Source organism: Podarcis gaigeae (genome assembly GCF_964106915.1).
Source record: "Podarcis gaigeae genome assembly, chromosome: 10".
In the NCBI taxonomy this organism is placed as follows: domain Eukaryota; kingdom Metazoa; phylum Chordata; class Lepidosauria; order Squamata; family Lacertidae; genus Podarcis; species Podarcis gaigeae.
In genome coordinates this window covers 44777004-44800081 of record NC_139686.1, presented here as the reverse complement: position 1 = coordinate 44800081, position 23078 = coordinate 44777004, and the positions used below count along the sequence as shown (strand labels likewise).

Below are 23078 nucleotides of genomic sequence, written 5' to 3'. Positions count from 1 at the left end.
ATGTTTCCCAAGCAGTCTCAAATTGCTTTTTCTGTGCAGTAATGTGCTAACTCAGAGGCCCCAGTAATAAGTTTTCACTCTAGTAAAATTTGAAACCTATTATAAATCATAGCTGAAGCAACCCTTATGGCAACCCCAAAGCTCCGCACCCAGTGTGACCAAACCAGTCACACTCCCTTAAATCTGCCTCTACTGTTGGCAGCCTTCTTTATGGTCCAGCTCTCACTTCCATACATCACTACTGGGAAAACCATGGCTTTAACTATACGGACCTTTGTTGGCAACACGAATAGGTACAGTCAATTAAAAGTTGGTTTTATTCCAGAAAAAAAACATGCCACTTGTCCAGAGCTCTCTGCCCCCGTCACTTATGGCTACCCTGATGATGACTCAACTAAATCCTCAGCGTTGTTTCTCTTCCTCCGGAAACAACATGTGAAAATGCATCTCTTCCATGACTTCTGTGATGTCCATTTCCCCTTTTCTTGTACCCCTCCTCTCCTGCGTTCCTGCATGCTGAGAGGCTTGGAAACCGGCGCAGACAAGCTATTGTCTGATAACTCCTGGGTTTCTCTGGGCTGTGAACTCCCCCCTGTACTTCCCTCTGGTCATCCTAACAATTCTCCCTTCGTGCCCTGGGCTGCTGTCCAAGTCTGGCAGCTGCTGTTGCTCGTTTGCTGGCTCCAGCCTGACAATGTAGCTATTTTTAGAGAAAATACTAATTTGAATATTATGGCATGGATTTTGAGAGGTACCTTTCACAATTAGTGTGGAAATAAAACAGGATTATGGGTAAAAGCATGTAAGAGTGAAATCTCCAGTTATCAACAGGGTTATTTCTAATTAAGGACCTGACGTACACAAATATACAACTGGATTTTTATTTTAAAACACATAAAAAGCAATTTTTTTAATCATAAAAATCTAACATTAAAAATAATAATGAAAGTTCCATCACTTCTTTATAAACAGTGCTGTTGAATGTTAAAATGCTGTGGGCTAATCTGTGAAAGAATAAACCCATTTTAGCTTTAAAAATCTTTCTACGATGCCAATAATTCTGAAACAGCACAACAAGACAACATTGCATTGTCGTCAAGTTCAGTTCTTTCCAATTCCCTGAGACTTGAGAAGAATCCGCTGTGGTGATCGAAATACAACATTTAAAACTCAATATGGCTAACAGTGATCACGTGTGCAAACCTGAAAATTATCATGACAGAGAAACACAACTGTGATTTAAATACAACTAGGGCCAAACTAGGCATTATTCTATTCACACAATTAGCAATGATATGAATCATTTTAAAAAGTAAGTTGCAGGTGTGGGAGCCCTGATCCGGACTGGGACATTGGTGTGGGGCAGCACAGCTTTAACTCTTTGTCCCCAATGACAATCCCAATCCAATTGAGAGGCCTGTTTAAAATTTACTTTTAAACAACTACTCAAACAACCACTAGTTGAATGGGCGGCAAGAAGTCTTTGTCTGGCTCATAGACTGCCAATAACATTTCCTTCTGTGAAATGTTGAAGAACGCTTCGGTTCAGATACTGCTCATGGGCTTCATTACCTGGAGTATTATGGACTGAGATTTAGCTTCGTCTTTATGATAAAAATGCTAACAGGTGAAGGGGAGTGACACTGAAATGTATATTGAGGACAGAACCAAAGTAACAGGATGCTGTGGTGTTGGGTCATGAGAGTAACTTTTGTGGTTGTCTCTTACTTGGTACTCTCATAATGAAAACTGACTCAGGTTGGTGTTGCCAAGGCAGCCACAGAAGCTACATTGATTCCTGCTGGAACCTGCACAGACATGACCAAATCAAAAATCATGTTGGGTCCATAATAGCTTTGGGTAAATGCCAAGACTGCATTGGAGCATAAAAATCAGGGCTGATGAATCTGACACGAGGAATCTGATTTATTTATATGAATATGCTGGGTGGGATTAAAGGATTTTGGGGCTCAGTGAGTGCCAGAAAAGATGAAGAAAAGCTGAGATCAGGAATCAATGCTGGCAACCTACACCTGGGTTCATCCTTCATGTTATTTACTCTTACTTCACTGGGAATACTTGACAATCTCCTCTTTGTGATGGATGATGAAGATGAGCATGACAACACTTCTCTGCTATAATGCCATTTGAACAAAACTAACACTGCTCTAGCTAAAAACATTTGCGACCAAATGAGGTAGAGCTCAAATCTAAGACAGGTTGTGCATTCCCAGAACCCATGCCAGCAGGAACCTTGCCTGTGACCTCTAGATGTTGCTAGACTCTAATCTCTCATCAGTCCCAGCCAGGGCGGCCAATGACCAGAGTGGAACTGTCACGCAAAAAACTCCCAAAGGATCACAGGTCGTCTATCCCTGTCCTATCCAAGATAAAGGGATGTGAATATCCAGCGTTTCCTATATGGGACCCTTTTACCAAAGTGGTAAGTGCAAACAACCAGAAGTCAGCCTCAAATAATTTCCACACATTGGTATTAAAATACCAAAACAATTCAGGAGTATAGCTGAACACAATCACATTTTGCCCCAGAAGTTCTCCTTTCTCCTCTGCGCTCGTTCTAGAACCTGAGATGCCAGTGAACTAGAAGCAGCAGATCGAGCAGATAGCTGGGACAATCGGTCATCATCATCTGTAAACAAAACAAAGGGGGGGGGAACCAATCAGATGCATGCTAACAATATAAGCAAAATATGCTTAGGGGCTTGCTAAAATGGACATTGTCCTCTTTAGGAGCTGTAAGGTTAACACACACTTACCAATAAACATATAATTATTTTCTACACTGGGGAATTAGGAGTGTATATGGATATTGAAGCCAGATTTAGATTGGTTTTTAAAATTATGACACAAGGCACACTTTCAAAGCTTCCTGAACTGTATGGTACTTTAAAAAAAAAACCACAATTATACTTTTTAAGAGCAACCTATTAATATTGAAATTAGGTAAAGGTACCCCTGCCCGTATGGGCCAGGCGTGTCCGACTCTAGGGTTTTGCGCCCATCTCACTTAAGAGGCCGGGGGCCAGTGCTGTCCACAGACACTTCCGGGTCACGTGGCCAGCGTGATAAGCTGCATCTGGCGAGCCAGCGCAGCACGCGGAACGCCGTTTACCTTCCCGCTGGTAAGCGGTCCCTATTTATCTACTTGCACCCGGGGGTGCTTTCGAACTGCTAGGTTGGCAGGCGCTGGGACCGAGCAACGGGAGCGCACCCCGCCACGGGGATTCGAACCGCCGACCTTCTGATCGGAAAGTCCTAGGCGCTGAGATTTTACCCACGTCCCTCATATTGAAACTAGAGGTGCTGTATTTTATTTCTGAAAGGACCAAAAGCATAAATGAACACACGTGATTCAAAAGTATGCTTTCTTGTATTGGTGCAAACTCAATGCGGTGGAAATACCATTTTACTTTCATTGACAGTTAACATGGGCCACACTTTTGACCATACTGCGTGGGGTGAACTTGGCTGTAAGAAGATACAGATGTAGCAGCAGCACACACAAAGGGATTGAAGCTACGGAAAACTCTAGGGTGGAAAATATTGCTTGCACCCCAGTTCCAGGAAACCAAAGCATGAGCCAAGAGGCATGCCACAGCATCTTCTGCAACACTGCAAAGAATTCTGAGGTACACTCTTGATTCATGCATCGCTTCCAATGTGCACTCTGAGTAGCCTCTGGCTACCATGTAACTTATGCGCTGCACATAAGGAGAGCAAAGCAATCCTGCTGCATGGAGCATGAACTGATAGATGGACATACTTACCCATGAACCATATGTTGCTCAAATCCACACAAAATCAAGAGTTTCTACCAAGTCACTATTTTTGTAATACAACATCGTCAAGAGTTTTGCCTGCCATAATCCCAAGAGACCAAACCGGAAAGCTGTTGAAAGAGCAGCTGCCTGGTTTGTCTTTATACACTAGTTTTGTGGTACTAAGTTGCACTACGTTTCTGAAAGAGCCTGCCTGAAAAATGTTCAAAAACACTGTGTGCAAGAAAAATTACAGACTACCTCCATCACTATAGTTCCTTTCCTGAAACTACCATTAAAGAGGTGCCAAGACTCAGCACCTAAGCATTGCACAGTAAATGTGTGCATTTAAAATTTGATAAAATTTCAGATACTAGTTTTTCTGCTGCTAATCATTTGTTTTCAGTAGCAGAGCAACTGTTTGGCAACAATCTGTCATCTCAAGAAGAGTGAGGAGACGGCAGGGCATTGCTGAAGACCTGGTTGACTTTAGAGGCTTTCTGTAAACATTTATAGTTGCTTTGCTGAGCAATCTGCACAGCCCACACACTTTTCAGTCTTAGCTATTACTGAAAGCTACTAAAAGAGCCAAGTATCAGGTGGACCTTACTCAGAAGGTGCAGCAGTTTCTATGATATTTGCATATGCAGCCATTAATTCTGAGCAAGTACTTCCAAGCATCTCCCGTCTCAATCTGTGCAATGGGGCATTGCAAGCTAAACAATTCCTCTTTAATGGCAAGTGTTAGGGGTGATTCACACATTAATTCAGAGGTGCTAAAACCAATGAACACAGATTTTTCCGCCTCGGGGCTGTTGTTTTTGTGTGTGTGTGCAAGTCATGACCCTACATCAAAAGCTGCCAAGCTACAGAGGTGGAAAGAAAACTGTGAGTATTTCTTTTTATGTGGTTGTGAGGGCCGTTTCTCACCAACAGTTCCCCATTTGAAACCTATGTAGCATCGTTATTTTGTACAGGTTTCACTGTCTCAGAAATAATTGTGTGATTTAGCCTGTGGTCTCCTCTATTTATCCACTTTTTGTTTGCCTGGGATTGATATATGTGATGGGATGATGAGCTGCTTGTGCGTAAAAGCTTAGTCCCTCAGAGTTTGCCCAGATTAGCAAAGCTCTGTCTGTAGCGGAGCCCCTTAAGCATGGCTCCCTCAATCGCTGGCAGAATCCGACAGTGGGCGTTAGCGGAATCTCTTCCAACATAAAAGCTCCTTAACGGAAACGTGTCTTCTGGACTCTCGGCGTGACAGTTTCCGGCGAGGTGTGGGTGTCCCTATAGGAGGTCCTGAAACCTCCTCACTGTTTTCGCTAGAAGTGTCCCAGAGCCATCCCTCCAACTCCCTTTCCCTCGGAGCTCCTTCTCTCCCCCTACTGGTTCCCTCCTCTGCTGTTAAGTCTCTCCTAACCTCCTTGAGCCCTTCCACCACCTGCTCGTCCGATGGCAATTCCCTGACAATATATAATGAACCTTAAGAAATTCAGTGGACACCTGAATGACCCTACTCTCTCCTTGTCCTAGGCCCTAGATGGTAGTTAGCATCATAATTCCAGTCAAACACTCCCTTGGTCTTATTTGCAGTTCAAATCTAAAAGGTGCATTTAGGGAGGTCGTAGAGTTTGAAAATATTTGATCAAATATGTGCTTTGTCGTCCCAAGAGAACAATGCAATGAAGAAGAATGGTAAGAGGCAAAACAGAAACCAAATCTAAGATGCTATGCACAGACAAGGGATGGTAAGGCTGCTAAGGGACTACTGCAGGTAGAAGACATGGTGTTAAGTTTTGTAGTCTTCAAGTTCCAATGGAGTTAGTAAATCAGGGCATACTAAAAGTCTTTCCCCACGTACTTATGATCTTGGAATGGTATAGCTACAGAGGACTACACAACAGCTTTATTCAGATATAACACTTAACTGTGGTGAATACTGAATACTGTGCATTGAAACAAGCCAACTTCAAACCATACTTAATGAAGCTGGCTTGTTTCTATTGACCATGATTAAGGTTAACAACAGTTTAGGGTCTTATGGCATGTTTCTGACCTCCTCCACCATGGCCTGAGGAGAGTGCACAAAGCCAAGGCTCACTCAGGACTGCTCTTGTAGCTCTGAACCACAGCTAACACTACATCCAAACATAGTCAGTGGGAAGACATTCAGTGGAACCTTGATTGTCAAACGCTTTGGAAGTCGAATGTTTCAGCTTTAGAAGGTCAACAACCCGGAAGTGAATGCTTCCGTTTTCAAACGTGCCTCAGAAGTCAAACAGCTTCTGAGGTGTGTTTCTCCATTTTTTTCAATGGATTTTGCCTACCGGCAATTGACGTCAGTTGTTGAACATTTCGGAAGTCGAATGGTCTTCTGGAACAGATTATTCCACTGAATTATTTCCAAGGTTCCACTGAACTAAAATCAAGCCATGGGATTCTATAATCGTCACAAACAGAACAGTTCACTGCATAACACACATGCATATACATTCTCATATTCATACACGTGTGTGTGTTTGAGAGAGAGAGAGACAGAGTGGTTATATATTTATACACACTTTTTAAGTTTCCATTAGAATGAACTGGTATGAAGTATCTATTTTTACAACAGCTTTCATAGTTCCTACTGAGGGGAGGGGAAAGGAGGGGAAACTGAAATACTGTACAGAATTATGTGTTGTTATTATTAATGACTACATTAATAATAAATGCCTAAAAATTATTAACGGCTCTAGTTAACATGGATAAAAGAGGGGAAATACCTTCATCGTTATAGTTTCTCTCCTGAAGTGGTAATTGCATCCAGCTCCTTTTAGGGCTTGCAACACCGCCTAAAAAGAAACAGCACACAACACTGCATTTCTCCAGTCCACAAATACTTTACCTCCTCATGGGAAAGCAATTAAGATTTTACTTTTAAACACAAAACTGCCAATATACCATATTTTTCTGTGTATAAGACGACACTATCTGCTAAAAAAAACAGGCAAAATTTGGGTGTCGTCTTATACATGGATAGTGAATGCAGAGCGGGAATGTGCGATTAATGGCAGCAGCAAGTAAAAGATTGGCAGCAGCAATTGGGCGGGTGATTGGCGGCTGCGGCAAGGCCTGCTGGCGATTGGCTGCGGCAATTGGGCAGGCGATTGGCGGCTGCAACAAGTGGGAGGGTGGGCTGTTGGTGGCGGTGAGCGGGCAGACAATTGGCGGCTGTGGCGAGGTATGCGACTGGCAGTGGCTGCGGCAAGCGATTGGCAGTGGCAGGCAGGAAGGCGAGCAATTGGCGGAAGTGACCTCCCCCCACCCCCCAAAAAAGCTAAACAACTTAATTTCATAATTTTGGGTTTAAAAAAATAAGGGTCGTCTTATACATGGGGGCGTCTTATACACAGAAAAATACGGTACTAATGTACAGTTAATGTTCTTCAACAATGTTGGTCAACAAAGCATTCCCCCAACATATTAACTCTTTCAGATCGCAGGAAGAGGAAAGCTGTAAGCCACCCCTGTTCTTCCCACAATCCTCAATATAATAGCAACCATGGAGTCAATCATCATCAGAATTGCAATCATCAGCAGAATTGCAGACGAGGGAAGAGTTAACCAGCTGAGGAATGGTTACTCAGCAGGGAAAAGAGGGCTGGAACAGAAAGAGCGTGAACTATCTGTGGTCCCACCCCACTGATGGCAGATCACCTCCAAGAGAATTCAGGTCCTTTTGGGGGAAAGGCTGCATGCTCCTGCTTCCATTGATACAGTCTTTTAAAGGCTCTAGGAAAAGATGCTGGCAAGTCAGAAACACAGGCTATATGCGTAGTCCAAACCCTGGCCAGGGGATACCACAGTCTAACAGATTAGTAGGGCCAGGGATGCATCTGCAGGCCTGCCACTCAAACCAGATGGGGCAAAAGGTGGGAGGGGCCAGACAAATCCCTGTGCCAGGCTTGAGCCCAAATTGGGTCCAATGCCATCAAGTGGCCTGATGAGTATGCATGACAGCCAGTTGTTATGCACATTAGCCGTTCAGCTTGCATTACTCTCAACATATACACTGCTTTAATATTTTATATCACTGGATGGTATATAAATATGTTGAGAAACATATTTAATATAACGTTTCTGCATGCTTAAGGGAGCTGTCTACTTTTGGCTGTTTCAGTTTTTCAGTGTGGGGTCACATTGCAGAGTAATAGGAGATACTTGGGTATTTTTCAATGTACAGATTCACAGAAATTAAGAGTTTCTATTGCAGCTCCTGCCAAGACCCAGAAGCTCTTATTTAAAGCCATTCTACCTATCTTAAAAAGGTGCAAAATTGTGTAGAAAGTAAGCCAACCATTATGCTGAAACTCAGGATCCCTAAGCATTCCTTGAATGCGGCATGATGGACTCCAATAGGGCAGAGAAACATCCTTGGCTGATTTCAAGCCAGGAACTATTGTTGTCTGCCCTGAATATGCTGAAGCTGGAGAGCTTCTTGCACCGGATGAATCTCGGCTGCACCATTGATCTTTCCTCAGAGGCAAAGGATCCACAGTTTTCAGCCCAGCAGCTGGGGAAGGACTCAGTGGCGTATCCTCTTCATCCTGAAAATACAGAGTTGAACAAAGACCCTGTCACGTTGTGAAAAACTGTGCCAATGCTGTTCACAGGAAATGAACAAGAATGTCCTTTTCCACTTAGTTAGCTATGTCTGGCTGAAGACATTGAAGTTACTTTAAATGAATGTCACATTTAACTGATCACTTCTGCACACACGAGTCCCTTAAACTAGTTTCATGAGTTCATAAATGCAGGTTAATAGCTGTGTACGGAGGAGTTTGGGGCCAGTGAAAATAGAGGGGGGAAAGAGCTGAAGGGGCTGCTTTTGAGATCATCTAGTTAGTCATTTTTAGAGGGACGCGGGTGGCACTGTGGGTTAAACCACAGTGCCTAGGACTTGCCGATCAGAAGGTCGGCGGTTCGAATCCCCACAACGGGGTGAGCTCCTGTTGCTCAGTCCCTGCTCCTGCCAACCTAGCAGTTCGAAAGCACGTCAAAGGGGAAGTAGGTAAATAGGTACCACTCTGGTGGGAAGGTAAACGGCGTTTTCATGCGCTGCTCTGGCCACATGGCTTAGTCATGCTGGCCACATGACCCGGAAGCTGTACACCGGCTCCCTCGGCCAATAAAGTGAGATGAGCGCCGCATCCCCAGAGTCAGTCACAACTGGACCTAATGGTTAAGGGTCCCTTTACCTTTACCTTTACCTTTAGTTAGTCATTTTAGAAATGATCAAAGATTGAATCGCATAAGTGGAGGTAGGAGCCTCATTCCAAGCATCCATCTCCAACCATCAAGTGATAGGGGTGGTTTACTATGACTTAATTTCACCAGAGGGAGGTACCAGTGGTGAATTAGTTTCAGATAGGCTTGCTTCACTGAGGCTGAGCTTGCCCTGTTTAGCACATAAACTTGGAAACTGCATTCAATAGCATCTAATACAAATCTCAGGCCAGCCCATTCCTGCAGATAATGTATCACTGGCACTCATTTTCAAAGGCTGTCAATTAATGGTCTAGGGAAGGCCATTTGCCTTGCATAGCTACAGGCCTATAGAACTGTTAGTCAATGGTTTTCTAGGATCAGGAACAGCGTCATAAGCTGATTTGGGGGATTTTGGGGCCTCGGGGGCTCCCTCTCAAATAGATCCCCCTCTCTTGAGTTACCAGCCTCCTCCAACATATGAAATTGGTTATAATGTCCCAGGCAGGTAGACCCTGGGTGATCCAGGAAAGGGTGTAGTAGAGACGGCTGGGAAGCCAAGGACCCCTGACTCTTCTTCCACACCTCAAGCATAGTGGAAAGAAAAGGGTTCTCCAAATCTCAGCGTGTCTGAGGAGGGGCTGATAGGAAGTGCTTTCAGTCTAAAGCCTGCAGAAAAACACTCCATCAGGGGTTAGTGCATGTCTGTGCAATGTTTAGCAACTGGAATACATAGTCTGTTATTTCCCCCATTACTTCCATGACATTTGTTTGATAAAACTGTAACTGCTTCATGGTCTTCAACAGATAACACTAATTTGTCATTTTTATTCAGTAAACGTGAAAACAAAGAAAGTGAAAGCAAATGGTAATTCTAAGCAAATTTTAAGCAAAACGTACCACCCTGTTAGATTTTCTTTTCAAGTCTTCCCTTGAGATTTGACTTGCCAAGGCATGCTTTTCTGAAGAACCCTGCCTCACATGCAGCGAGGATGAAGACTTCACTTTTGGAGGAGATACTAAAACAGCACCTCCTACAGGAATAAAAGAACACACTATTGTTGATGCTGAATTTCTAGAAATAAATTGCTTTGCATTCTTTTTATATTTAAGGTGTGTGTGTGTGTGTGTGTGTGTGTGTGTGTGTGTGTGTCTATATATCTATATGTCTCTGTCTCTATACTGTATCTATATCTATGAATCATTAAATTGTTACCAGCAGCTGGTGTTGTAAGGTCATGATGGGTTCTTTGGGCTCCACCAAGTGCTCTTAGCTGTGGAGTAGGAAGCCTGCCACCTTCTTGTGAGGATACCAAAGAAGACTCTGCCATATCACCTGGAGAATTCATGTTTTCTTCTCTGAAAAATATGACAAAACATACAAATATACACATGGTAAAAAATGTATCCTCTAATTTGTTGGTGGCCATAATTAATAAATTGAAAAGTCTTATTTTGTTCTATGTATTATATAGGCCATGAACAAGAGAGAATGGAAACCACAAGAGATCCTTCAAAATATACAGTTATATCTTCATTTCTGTGGGTTTGGTTGGTTCCCACAAATATTCTAGGTAGACTGCATACAAATTTTACACGTTCGGTCCAAAAGACAGAATCATTCTTTTTATCCAATCTAAATTATTAATGGCTGCCTTACACCCATTATTCACTGGACTCACAGATTTCCAAAAAGCCCCCTCCCTTTCACCATTATGGCCCTCATAGTATTATCTTTAGTGCAACTTCGACCCCCAGTAATACTGGTTTTCTACCTAGTTTTCCTGTTCTTCTCTATCTTAAGAATGTGTCCTGTCTTAGTATCACCACAAAACAGTCATTATGCTCCTAGTTATATTTGTACACCAAAACTGGTCTGGGACCGTAATAAAATTCATTTCATTTCGTATTTGTACACCAGCAAATGAAGTTGGATCTACCTTTTTTAACTTTTCCCATTTGTGTTCTTTATCAATATCAAAGAGTGAGCACATACTTTTTTAAAAAAATGATGCTTTCATATTTAATATGCTTTGAAGAATGTCACTAGCTGTATCTCTAAACCATTATCTCATGATTCTCATGTTACCAAGACATGCGTTGTCAGCCATTTTCCAGCTGCTTCCCATAAGGAGGGAAAAAACTAACATGGAAAGTAACTTTCAGCATGGTTTTTAGAGCAATTCTTAATTTGCAATATGAGTAAAATAATCCATGTGTAAAATAATCCAGCAGGAGGTTAATCATTCTTTCTTGATACAACTTCAAAACATGGTATGGCATTACACGAACAAGCCTTGTACTCATGTGCTCCCACCACAACGTCTCCTGGCGTACTATGCTTAATTAGCTCATCACTGCATCCAAACAGGAAAACCATGGTTTATTGCAAGTCGTGCAATTCAGGTTTAGCAACAAGTGGCAACCAACAGTTTCTGAATGAATAGTGATGCTTGAAATGTCTCCTGCGGCTAATTAGTAAGAACAAAAAAAAAAACTAGTTCAAACTGAAATAGTAAATTCTAACCTCATTCATGTACATCAATTTGATTCCTCCATTAAATAGTGAAACTGTCATTGCCCTACTTAACAGACATTGCGTGTAATTGTCATAACTGAATGACGTTGGTTTAAAACATAATTTTAGATACTTACACTTGCTGGGCGTCTGTATTGGCATCCTTATCGTTTTCTTCCAGTTCTTCGATCTCTTCCGGTTCCGGTTTACGTTTCGCCCCCTCTTCTTCCTCTAATGCTGGTGACTGATTTTCCAGTTGCTCATCATTGCCTGGTTTGTCCCAAACCAAACGCTGTTTGACTGGAACAGTGGCAGCGTCTGACATGCCTAATTTCCCAGTGTTGTTCAGCTGGAACTGTTTTGGCAATTCAGGATGTGGCAAGAGCTTTCTCTCACGGACGCTGTATAAAGAGGAAGCAAGCAGTGCAGTGAATTCAGGATGTTCCCTTAGGTATTCAGAAATATACTGATCGGACTCAAACATATGATTAAAAGCAAAACTATCATATAAACTCTGATAAGTTTTATACTTCATACCAACATACACATAGTTCAGCTTGTAGGGAATCCGCTAGGGTTTTAAACTTTTAAACGAAAGCCTTTGCAGCCAGTATTCAAAAAATTGCATAACCAGTACTGTAAGATCAAAGGTCCTCTGGGGGGCTTCAGGTCACACGAAAAGCGCTTGAAACTGAGATAACTTTCAGGGCAAGTTTGCAAAATGGCACTGAGGATTATTGGTTAAATAAAAAAGCCCAAAGCTAATTGGACATGCCTGAGCCTAAAGTAAGTCTTTGAATTCCAACTCCTGTGTATGTACTGTAATGCAGAATTTTAAACTTAGACATAGAAGAGTTGGATATGACTGCGGCTTCCTACTGAACCTCCTAATGAATAGGGCCAGAAGGAAAGTCTTCCCCAACCTGGTGCCTTTTCAGATGTTTCCAGCAAGAATTCCCATAATGTTGTTGTTGCTGTTTAGTCGTGTCCGACTCTTCGTGACCCTATGGACCAGAGCATACCAGGCCCTCCTGTCTTTCACTGCCTCCCGCAGTTTGGTCAAACTCATGCTGGTAGCTTTGAGAACACTGGCCAACCATCTCGTCCTCTGTCGTCCCCTTCTCCTTGTGCCCTCCATCTTTCCCAACATCAGGGTCTTTTCCAGGGAGTCTTCTCTTCTCATGAGGTAGCCAAAATATTGGAGCCTCAGCTTCAGGACCTGTCCTTCCAGTGAGCACTCAGGGCTGATTTCCTTCAGAATGGATAGGTTTGATCTTCTTGCAGTCCATGGGACTCTCAAGAGTCTCCTCCAGCACCATAATTCAAAAGCATCAATTCTTCGGCGATCAGCCTTCTTTATGGTCCAGCTCTCACTTCCATAATACTTCCCATAATACTTGAATATTAACCATGCTGGATTGGGTTAATAGGAGCTGACACCCAACAACAACAACTGGAGGGCACTATAGGGTCACTCAGTTACTGGATTCATTTCCCCTCTTACCCACATGTAGCATGTTCTTGTGTGGAAGCACAGATGTACAGCCTGCAAAAAACGGTCTTCACACACATACTTCCAACATGATCTAGAGATGCTGAGCACTTAAAATCAATTTTACATAGGCTACAGTCAAGTAACAAATTTTCATGGAAGTATTTGTCATCAAAATCAAAGGGTTCTACTTCTGAATAAATATGTTTAGGGTTGTGCTGCTAATAAAATAGCTATGCAATAAAGCCCACTGAACCTGATTTCACTTCTTGATTTAAAAAGTTTTCTGCCACAAAAATAATATTAATACACACACACACAAACATTCATATGTTTCATTACTAACATTGTGGAGATGAAAAAACGGAGACTTTCATGCCAAGAACGGCCATTTTAGCACGTTTTTTCTAGAGCAGTCCTAAATGAATTCAAGATCACTGCACAAAGTGATATAATTGGAATATTAGAGGCTGTAACCACAAATTGCACTCATTTAGTGAAATGAATATTCCATTTCTTAAACTATCATATTCCGGGTCGGCTTATTCCACACAGAATCCCTTACCCTGCAAGATCTAGAGCTCTGACATTGTTGCTAATGATTTCTTCAGCACTGGAATTCGAGGACAAATCCCAAAGCCTGTTGTTATCTGACAGAATCTGATTTAAATGATCTCTGGAAAAGTGGGTTCCCTGGACCCTTCGCCTGTAGGACTCTGCTTTCTCCCGAAGTTCTTTCACCTGGGTATGAAGATTTCACAAAGTTGGATTTTTTCATTGTGGTCTGTAACATTTGTTTAAAACTATTAATTCATTTAATAGTCACAACTGACAGCACAGAGCAGCGTGTCACAGAATACATGTACATGACCAGCGGCAGCACCAACAAGGAGCAGCATATATAATTGTGCAGATACAGTTTTTAAAGTAAGCAAGTGTTACAAGCGGCCAAGCCCAAGCACAGCTGTTAAATAAATTATGCAGCAAGCACAAAAAGCCTACCAGCTATACATTTGCTTAATGCCACATTGTATTTCATTTTGAAGGTTCAGAAATGTTATAATTGCTCCAAGCAGGAAGAACTTAGATGTAACCAACCTCCATATACCACATGGTATTTAGGGTGTTTTGAGAACCCTAAAGAAAGTAACACAGAAATAAAATAGCATTTATTTACTTATTTGATTATGTTACAGTAAATGAGATTCAATCTCACATGAAAAACGATCCCTTTCCATCTGATGGGATTGTGGTGTTATCCTGCCTCCTACAGTTCACTTTACAAAGAATGTGATCTACTCTCCTTATGACTTGTTTTGAATGGCATTCTTAATAAACATCCCTATTTAAAACTATGCGTTATCAGTAACCAATCTGACACTTGCAGGATTAAATATTTGCATGTGTATTTCATGTAGTTAATGTTAGCCATGAATATACAGAATTATACAGAGCCCTAACTGGTGTATCATAATTTCTGCAACAACACGTCTACAATATCAAAGCATTCAAACTGTTAGTGTTATGTTACTAGTTAGAAACAGTACAAACATAGGGTTTTATCTAAATTCTGGGAGAAGACCCACTGATATTAATAGCTAACTTAGGTCTATTAATTTTTATGGGTCTACTCCAAGTAGGATTTAGTTGGCTACAACCCATAGCTTTTACTTGCAGGCACTGTACGGTCATGTCTATTATTATAAACCACTTCACAAAATCCAAGGAACGGAAAATCTTAGTATATTAACATATTCACCAAGCTAAGCAAGCTATAAAATGCTTTTTAAATTACCTTTATATATTTCAGGGAATAGGATTGCTGGTATTTGCAGCACAATCTGACTAGATAGCAAAGATCAATGAGAAAGTCACTCTGTGCTTAAATTAACACACACTGAGATCTCCAAATATCAAGAAATTTGAGAGCTTTCTGACATCTGTCTGTAAAGTTTCAGTACCCTTTTACTAAACACAGATTTGGGAATTTGCTATTTTAAAGATCCATTTTTCTGCATGAAAAAATTGATTGAAAAGCAAAAAACTGTAACAGAAGAGATGCATGCATGGTCAGAGCAACTGGGCACCTTGGGAGGAGATGGGAATGGATATTGAGAATGCCTGTGGTGAATTATGAAGAAACACAAAGAACACCTAAGTTTCACTATCCCAGCAGGTCATAGGCTCCGGAAATCCCTACTGTGATTATGAATTGCCCTGTATTAATATTTCAGAAGTCTAATTTGAGGTGAATTTATACCAAAAGTAAACATACACTTTACAAAACACATTAGCAATTGCCTTCAGGCAACAGCTCCCTTGGAAAGGCTTTATAACTATATTTTCACGCTGTCACTCAGTAATTTGCAAAGAGTCTCTTTGGGGCCTGAAGCCCAGTGTTAGAGGGTGGAGAAAATTAAACAATGAAGCCCCACCTGAACTATTCATTTAAAGCAATACTGTACCAAAAGGACACTATACCTGGACAGTGCAAAATGATAGTCAGGAACCTGTGGGTTGTATCCAAGCAAGTCACTGTGCAAGCAAAACAACTTCCATGAGTGCAACAGGATTCCCCTTTCTCTCCTCCCCCACCCACCCCAAATATGCTGTGGGGTCCTTCCCAAGCCTCTCGAACACTTTTGGGAGTAGGGCAGGGGATGCATGGGGAGAGGAGAGGGAGGGGAAGTTCCACTGAACTTGTGGAAGCAGCTTCCCTTGCGAAATGATTTAGTTGGATTCAGCCCTAAACCATTGCCATAGGTAATGAGAAACCCCATCTCACTGATGCTGTTGCATAAGTTCTCCTCCTGGAGAAATTCAGTGAAATGGTTCCCACCACCACCAATTTCTCTGCTCACAAATAAGATGGAAATACTCAAAGTGACAACTCACCTGATCAGGTTTGTTTCCCCTGATACGTAGCCAGGCTCCATCTTTGTACATATACTGTGCTGGAGACAAGAAATTTGATCTGTATTCTGTGTTCATTTTCCTAGGAAAAGCAAGTTCACAGGGTGGGGAGAGAGATTTATTATTTTACAGTTATCTGATAAACTTTGTCATTGCTCCCTCCCCTTTAAATCTTTCATCCTAATATTAAAGAGAGAGAAAATGTTGTATGATATAGGTCCAGGCAAAACACTGGGAAATAAACATTACCTGTAGGAGAAGCGAGCTAAGAGCAGCAATTCATTTGTAAAAAGAGGCACACTCTGTCTCAAGTCCACCTTGAAGATATGGGGGGATTGGCTTCGCTCAGCAGAACAAAAACCACTCAGCACATTCTAGAATGCCCTGCTCTTTTATTATATTGTTTCATGTATTGAATTTGGTTCCTAAGATGAGCTGTTGTTACCTCTGGCTTAGTTCAGCCATGACCAAGATGGTTCAGGGCATTGTCAGCCACTAATGTCCTCTGTGCATCTGCAAATCTCTCACTTAGTTTAATTTAGAGCTATTGAACTGCATCCTATTAAAATTATGATATCCTATTTAGCCACAATTTGGAGATAATTCTTTAGCTTCCTCCTACAAGATGCTAGATTAAATTAATTGGGCAAAAGATTCCTGCACTGCAGGGGTTTTGACTAGATGACCCTCATGATCCCTTCCAACTCTACAATTCTGATTTTAAAAGGTGCCACAAGACACTGTTGGTTTGGTGCCCCAGACTAATGTGGCTCCCCCTCTAAAACTGTCATATGATACTTACTTAATATTTCTATGTAATCCAAGTAACCTATGTTTTTGTTTATGTTGTTTCAGCTTTGTTTCCGATTTGCTTTGCTTTGATTGATCTTCTGCAGTCTTCAAAAATGTTTCCTTTTTCTTTTTCTGAAGCAAAAATTTCAGAAGCACATTATTAATTTTTCCAGAGGCCTCTACAAACTACATTTCTATCAGACATTATCTTAAGTCTGGACACTTCTCAATGTACCAGCAGTTTCAGGAAAATTTGAAATGTGAAAATGTTCAGATATCTTTAATTGAGGAAGAATGTTTAGTTGACATATTTTATAAACAGTAGTATCTCTCCAGGGTTTCAGACAGGGATATTTCCCAGCGTGACTTGAAGGCGCCAGAGACTGGACCTGGGACCATCAACACGCAAAGCAGTTGCTTTTACTACTGAACTTTGGCCTATTACCATATGGGAAGCATCAAAATGAAATGAAATAAGAAGTAATATCAACCCCAGTGTTTTGTTTTGTTTTGTTTTTAATGAAGTTCAGTTTTAGAGACTTACTTTTTAAAAAAATAAATCTTTTTTTTACTATAGAATTAAATTTAAAAATACAAGCAGCACAAAGGAAGAACACACATAACAATATATGATAACTAATTAGGAAGAAAGTGAAATTCACTTTAGTATATCATGGGTAAACCTTTGGAATAATTAGAAGAATACAGCCTAAGGGGGAGCTTATTAGGAGCATGTGTTAAGTTATGCAGCCAAAACACAGGGGGGGGGGGGGGAACAGTATGTATTTGTACTTTAATGGAGTGTGATTAGAAGCTTGAACTGCTTCCACACAGTAGATAAATGAAAATCATAGTGCCATTACATCCTTCTTAACATTGGGGTCCCATGCTTCTTGTACTCACTCAGTAACTTTGCACAGAAACATGGCATCCCATATGTTATCAATCCACTGCTAAAAGTTCAATGAAAAGATAAAATGCAACACTTTATAATTTAAAAATCCTTATAATTATTTTTTAAAAAAACACTTCTTTCCCCATATAATCAGAGTCACCAGCTGAGAATCTAATGTGATCCTGATAATCTTCATATATACAAAGTATTAACTTCAAAAGTTATTTGAAATCGTTTAAAATTACTTAAATATGAATCTGTAATACCTTTTCTCCAGATGAAATTTCTACAGGTTCAGATACAGGACATTCTTTCTCCTCCAAACAGCATCTCTGTTTCAGTTCTTTCACAGGGGGTGAAGCTTTGAAACTCCTTTCATATTCAGTTTCAGGAATAATGACAGGAGACTTATATGGAGGGATGGATTTACTTGAACTGTGAATAAACTTTGGTTCAGAAAAGATGTTAATTTGTTGATTTCTAAAGCTAAATTAACAGTGCAATCCTAACCACGGTTACCCAAAAGCAAGTTCCACTGAGTTAAAGAGGGCTTATATCCAGGTAAGGGGGCTAGGACTTCAGCCTAGATCTTGCACTGTAACCAGTGAGATTTAATAGTGCTTAAGTCTCCTAGATCACTCAACAAGGTTATAATGAATTGAGAGGTCTATACTTCTCAGTTGTTATGGCACTGATCCAGCTAAGTAAACGCATGTCATGCTCCCCAATGATAACTGCTTATCTGTGGGATTCTACCTAGTAAAATACTGTACTTAAGAGTGGTGCAGCAATAAAACTGCTAGCACATTTGCAAAGATAAGCAGGGTCCAGTATGGTTTCAAACTTGATGGGGGATGGTTTGTTGAGATTCCTGCATTGCAGGGGGTGGACTAGATGACTCTTGGGGTTCCTTCCAACCCTACAATTCTATGATTCTATAAAACAGATTCCTCCTATACTACTCATGTAACATTTTATGCACCCTGGTTTGGTGTATCAAGGCAGCAATCCTATGAACGTTTAACAGGGAGCAAACTCAACTGAATACAGTGGAATCTTATTTCAAAATAAACCTGAATATAATTGCAATGAAAGTACATCAATATTATTTTATGAAAACCTAACTCCTATACAAACCTAAGTTTGGCGAAATCCCCAGTGAATTCAGTGAGGCTTACATTTAAGAAAACTTCCAGGTACAGGATGATACTTTACAATAAGAACCCTTCTTTTTATATGCTTGGAAGTTACCTGGTCTGCTGCAAGCACTGGAGACATCTTTTGAGGAGTTTTCCAAATAAATTGCCGTTGATACTCAGAGCTTCTAGGGAAGCTACTTGACCATGGAATATTCAGGCCTGCTTTCCTCTGCAAAACTCTGTTAAGCTGTCAACAAGTTTTGGCAATGAACTCAGGGAAAATATAACTTCCTTTCCTCTAACAGTGTTTGAACCTTAAATGAACTGTTTAAAATTAGTGTAAATATTTTCTTGGATAAAGCTGATGAAGGCAATGTCATACCATCATATTGCATAAACATCTCTGAAACATATACATTTCAAAGACAAATCTTGCTTCCATTCATATCAATGACAAAATGTGCTTCAACAGTACCATAACCAAACCCCTTAATGTGTTATAATTATGACAGGCCTACAATTTTTAAACATTTCACACAGAAATTCACTTCAACTGCTGCTCTTGTGTCTTAGCTTCTGCTTCCAACATCAAAACAAAAAGAAATTTCAGTAGTCTCACCTCACCATCTTTTTTTCCCAATTCCTTTTTGGTTGATAGTGGTTTTTTGTTTATATGCCCTATTGTTTTGGGTGGTGACATCTTGCTTTCTGCAAGAGCTACAGTTGATTCAGATCTAGAACTTGCAGGGCTGGAATGCACCTTTTCAGGAAGCCTGGGTGCATCAGGTGTTTTAATATTTTCCTGATTTACATCATCTTTGCTGTCTTTTGTGCGCGACTCCAATGGCCTGTAGATTTCATATTCTGATGACGTATCTTTCTCTGAATTATTGTCCCCAATCCATTCAAAGGACTTTGAAATCTGTGTGTTGTGATAAGGCACTCTTCTCTTAGAAATAAAACTGGGTTCTCTTGCAATTCCTGCAAAACAGTAAACGTCAAATCTGTGCATTTTGAAAATCCTGCACAGGTATCCACTTCTCAAAGCATTATGTTATTTCTAGCAGCAGTTAGAAAAAGGAGAGAAAGGGGAATGCAAATGGATGTCATAAATAAGTGCTAGTTTTATTTAGAAGATCCTGCAAAAACACCTATGTGATTTTTTTGTAGTGGTTGAAACCATCTGGCACACAACTGGTGGTGACAGGATCAAAGCCAAAAGTGAGCAGGGCATCGGTTTCTCTCCCTCTGCTACCCACTTCCGACCCCCCCCCTTGCTACCCACATAAAACTGGGCTCAAGGCAACAGGTTGCCCAGCCTTGCAATACATAAAGAGGTGCATCCAACCACGTCTCCCTGCTACAGAAAGCATCATCATTTATGTCCATTCTCCCATAGTCACTGAATTTAAACATGCAACTTTGTGCCTCCATATTTTCTGGGGAAAGGTTTTTTTTGGGTTTTTTTTGTTCTCTTCTTAGAAAATAATACTGCTGTCATGCAGGATATCGGGGGGGGGGGGTATCTCTATACTATGGTAAACTTTATAAAATTAACACACACAAAGCAGTAATTATACAGCCATAGAAGGACAGAAGGCCTAATTTGGCTTACCGAGCTCATCCGATCGAAGTCCAGCCCATCGGCATTTTTGCTCAGGTGCAGAGCTACATAGCCTAGACTGAGCCGATTTCCTCCATTTGAAGTTCCTCTTGTACTCACTCAATCCCTACAGCAAGAAAAAACATGGAAACCAGTGATTAGATGCAGTACTATTTCAACAGCTTCCATCGAACCTAACTCTACTGCAAAGATTCCTGTGAGCACTCTCTTTATGAGATCTTTTTTCTTGAGGGACAGGACATATTGGGGGTCATCTGCATGGGAGTTTAATATATATCCGAACCTATTTGTGTCTCACGTTGTTGTTGGGGTTGTGTTTTTTTGCAAGCTCTGCAACCTTTAAGTTTTAAGCACCGCATCACTGGCATGAAACCCCCAGGTAAAAGTTTCCCTATCAACGAACCCACCTCCATGCCAGGCAGAAATGAATTTCCATCGGGCACACAACTACAGTGGTGCCTCGCAAGACGAAATTAATTCGTTCCGCAAGTCTTTTCGTCTTGCGAGTTTTTCGTCTTGCGAAGCACGGTTTCCCATAGGAATGCATTAAAAATCAATTAATGCGTTCCTATGGAAACCGCCTTCAGACCAGGTCCGGGGACAGTCTGTCCCCCGACCTCTTCTAAAGGCCGGTGGGGGGGAAAGTCTTTGCTCCCCCCCCCCCGCCTGCCTTCCCGGGACAGGGGAGACTTCTCCGCTGTCCCGGGGCGGTCTTAAAATGCTGGTGGGCGGCAGCGAACCCTTCGCTGCCGTCCCCCAGCATTTTAAAAGCCCCTGGGACAGCGGAGACTTCCCGGGGCGATTTTAAAATGCTGGCGGGCAGCAGCGCTGCCGCCCGCCAGCATTTTAAAATCGCCCCGGGACAGTGGAGGAATTATCCGCTGTCCCGGGGCGATTTAAAAGCCCCCGGGAAGGCAGGCAGGGGGGACAAAGACTTTCGCCCCCCACCGGCCTTCAGAAGAGGTCCTGGACCTCTTCTGAAGGCGGGCGGGGGGCAAAAGTCTTTGTCCCCCCTGCCTGCCTTCCCGGGAGAGCGGAGAAACGCAGCGCCTTCAGAAGAGGTCCAGGACCTCTTCTGAAGGCCGGTGGGGGGCGAAAGTCTTTGCTCCCCCCCCCGCCGCCTGCCTTCAAAAGCCATCCGGGATAGCGGGAAGCGCTTCCCTGCTATCCCGGACTGCTTTTAAAATGCTGGCGGTGGGGAGCAAAGCCTTTCGGCCCCCGCCGGCCTTCCTGGACCTCTTCTGAAGGCCGGAGGGGGGGGAAAGGCTTTGCTCCCCACCGCTAGCATTTAAAAGAGGTCCCCGGAGATTTCCCTATGGGCTTTCTTCTTGCGAAGCAAGCCCATAGGGAAATTCGTTTTGCGAAGCGCCTCCAAAACGGAAAACCCTTTCGTCTAGCGGGTTTTTCGTCTTGCGAGGCCTTCGTCTTGCGGGGCACCACTGTACTGAAGATGCCAGAGCCCTGAACGCGAGATGAGCGGCGGCCCTAAAGGTTTTCCATGCCAACCCAGCCCGGCTGGTGCCCACATACTAACCCATTCAGAGCTCCAGTGGGAGCAGACTCACTCCCACCCCTACGCTCACTCGAGGGGCACCCCTCCTGCATGCTCCAACCCCAGGCTGGGGTTAGGGCAGGTATAGGGCTTTGAGTGACAGCCGGGAGCAGCAGCAGGAGGAGGAGCCTGGTTGCCCGGCTGCAGAATGCAACCCCACGGGGGTCACAAACGGCCCTTAAAACTGACGGGAGGGCACAATAGGGGCAGAAGCCCTTGGGGGCAAAAAGCCCCCGATAGACGAAAAGGTGGCGGCCCCAGAATTAGCCGCGTCTCACCTTCCAGCGCACAGGCATGGCTTTAAAAAGGAGCAGAGGACGAAGCTGGGCGGCTGAGGCGCTCCGGGACGGTTACGGGGCAGGGTGACAACGGGGGCAGAGGGAGGACGCGGCCGCTTGTAAACACCGCCGTCGCCTTGACGAAGCGCCGCGGCCTGGCCCACCAGGCCCGCTCGGCGCCTGCGCAAGGAGCCGACCAATCACAGCGCCCGGCTTGGCTTGCCTCCATCATCTCCCCGCTTGTGAAGATGCTCTCGGAGGGATGGTCTCTGCTGCGCCTGGTCCTGCAGCTGCTGCCTCCGCACACGAAGAAGGACCAAAGTTGCCCCGAGAGAGGAAGCGGGCGCTGGTGTCTCCGCGCGCAGTTGGGCTTCAGCCAGTGCATCATGGCAAGAGAGGGGAGGAGGAGTTGCTGCTCTTCTTCCTTGCTCGCGCAACGGGGTTGCTTGAAAACCTCTCTGCGCTTCTTTCCGGGGTGGGGTGGAGTGGGGGGGGGGGGGTTGTGTAACTATAATATCTAGAGAGGATGCATTTTGTAACTAGATCGGTTTTGGAGTCTGGACATTTGTTTCCTTCCTTTCCACCTTTTCCTGTGATGGAAATCGAGCTGAAAAGAGCTTGCGGGTGAAAGACGGCAGAATTAAAGACAAAATCCTAGCAATAAAACGGGTCCTTGCGAGGTAGGTTAGGGTTAGGATGTATTTTGAATTTTACACACACACACACACACACACTAAATGAAGGATGCTAAAAAGCTGAAACATGACTTGGGCAGTCAAAAGATATTTTGGTTAAGTTAGGTTTGCTCTGGTAAGTGAAATGTGTGTAAAATTGCATAGAAATAATAAT

At 42.7% G+C, this 23078-nt stretch overlaps 1 protein-coding gene across 3 annotated transcripts; it reads right to left on the bottom strand.

Annotated features, from left to right (window-relative positions):
* Positions 1 to 867: 867 nt before the first annotated feature.
* Positions 868 to 22504, bottom strand: MDM1 (Mdm1 nuclear protein). Of its 3 annotated transcripts, none has more exons than XM_083699188.1 (15): positions 22230 to 22412; positions 20391 to 20505; positions 19395 to 19756; positions 18888 to 19022; positions 17903 to 18082; positions 16752 to 16873; positions 15932 to 16031; positions 14135 to 14173; positions 13602 to 13777; positions 11682 to 11945; positions 10243 to 10385; positions 9927 to 10060; positions 8119 to 8368; positions 6545 to 6613; positions 868 to 2650 (listed from the first exon to the last, which is right to left on the bottom strand). In XM_083699188.1, exons 1-15 carry the CDS (start codon positions 22245 to 22247, stop codon positions 2535 to 2537), a joined length of 2223 nt encoding a protein of 740 aa, XP_083555314.1. In that variant the 5' UTR covers positions 22248 to 22412; the 3' UTR covers positions 868 to 2534. The 3 variants fall into 3 exon arrangements, with proteins under 3 accessions (XP_083555314.1, XP_083555316.1, XP_083555315.1); XM_083699190.1 differs by having other exon boundaries at positions 8266 to 8368; XM_083699189.1 differs by lacking the exon at positions 14135 to 14173 and having other exon boundaries at positions 22230 to 22504.
* Positions 22505 to 23078: the final 574 nt, after the last annotated feature.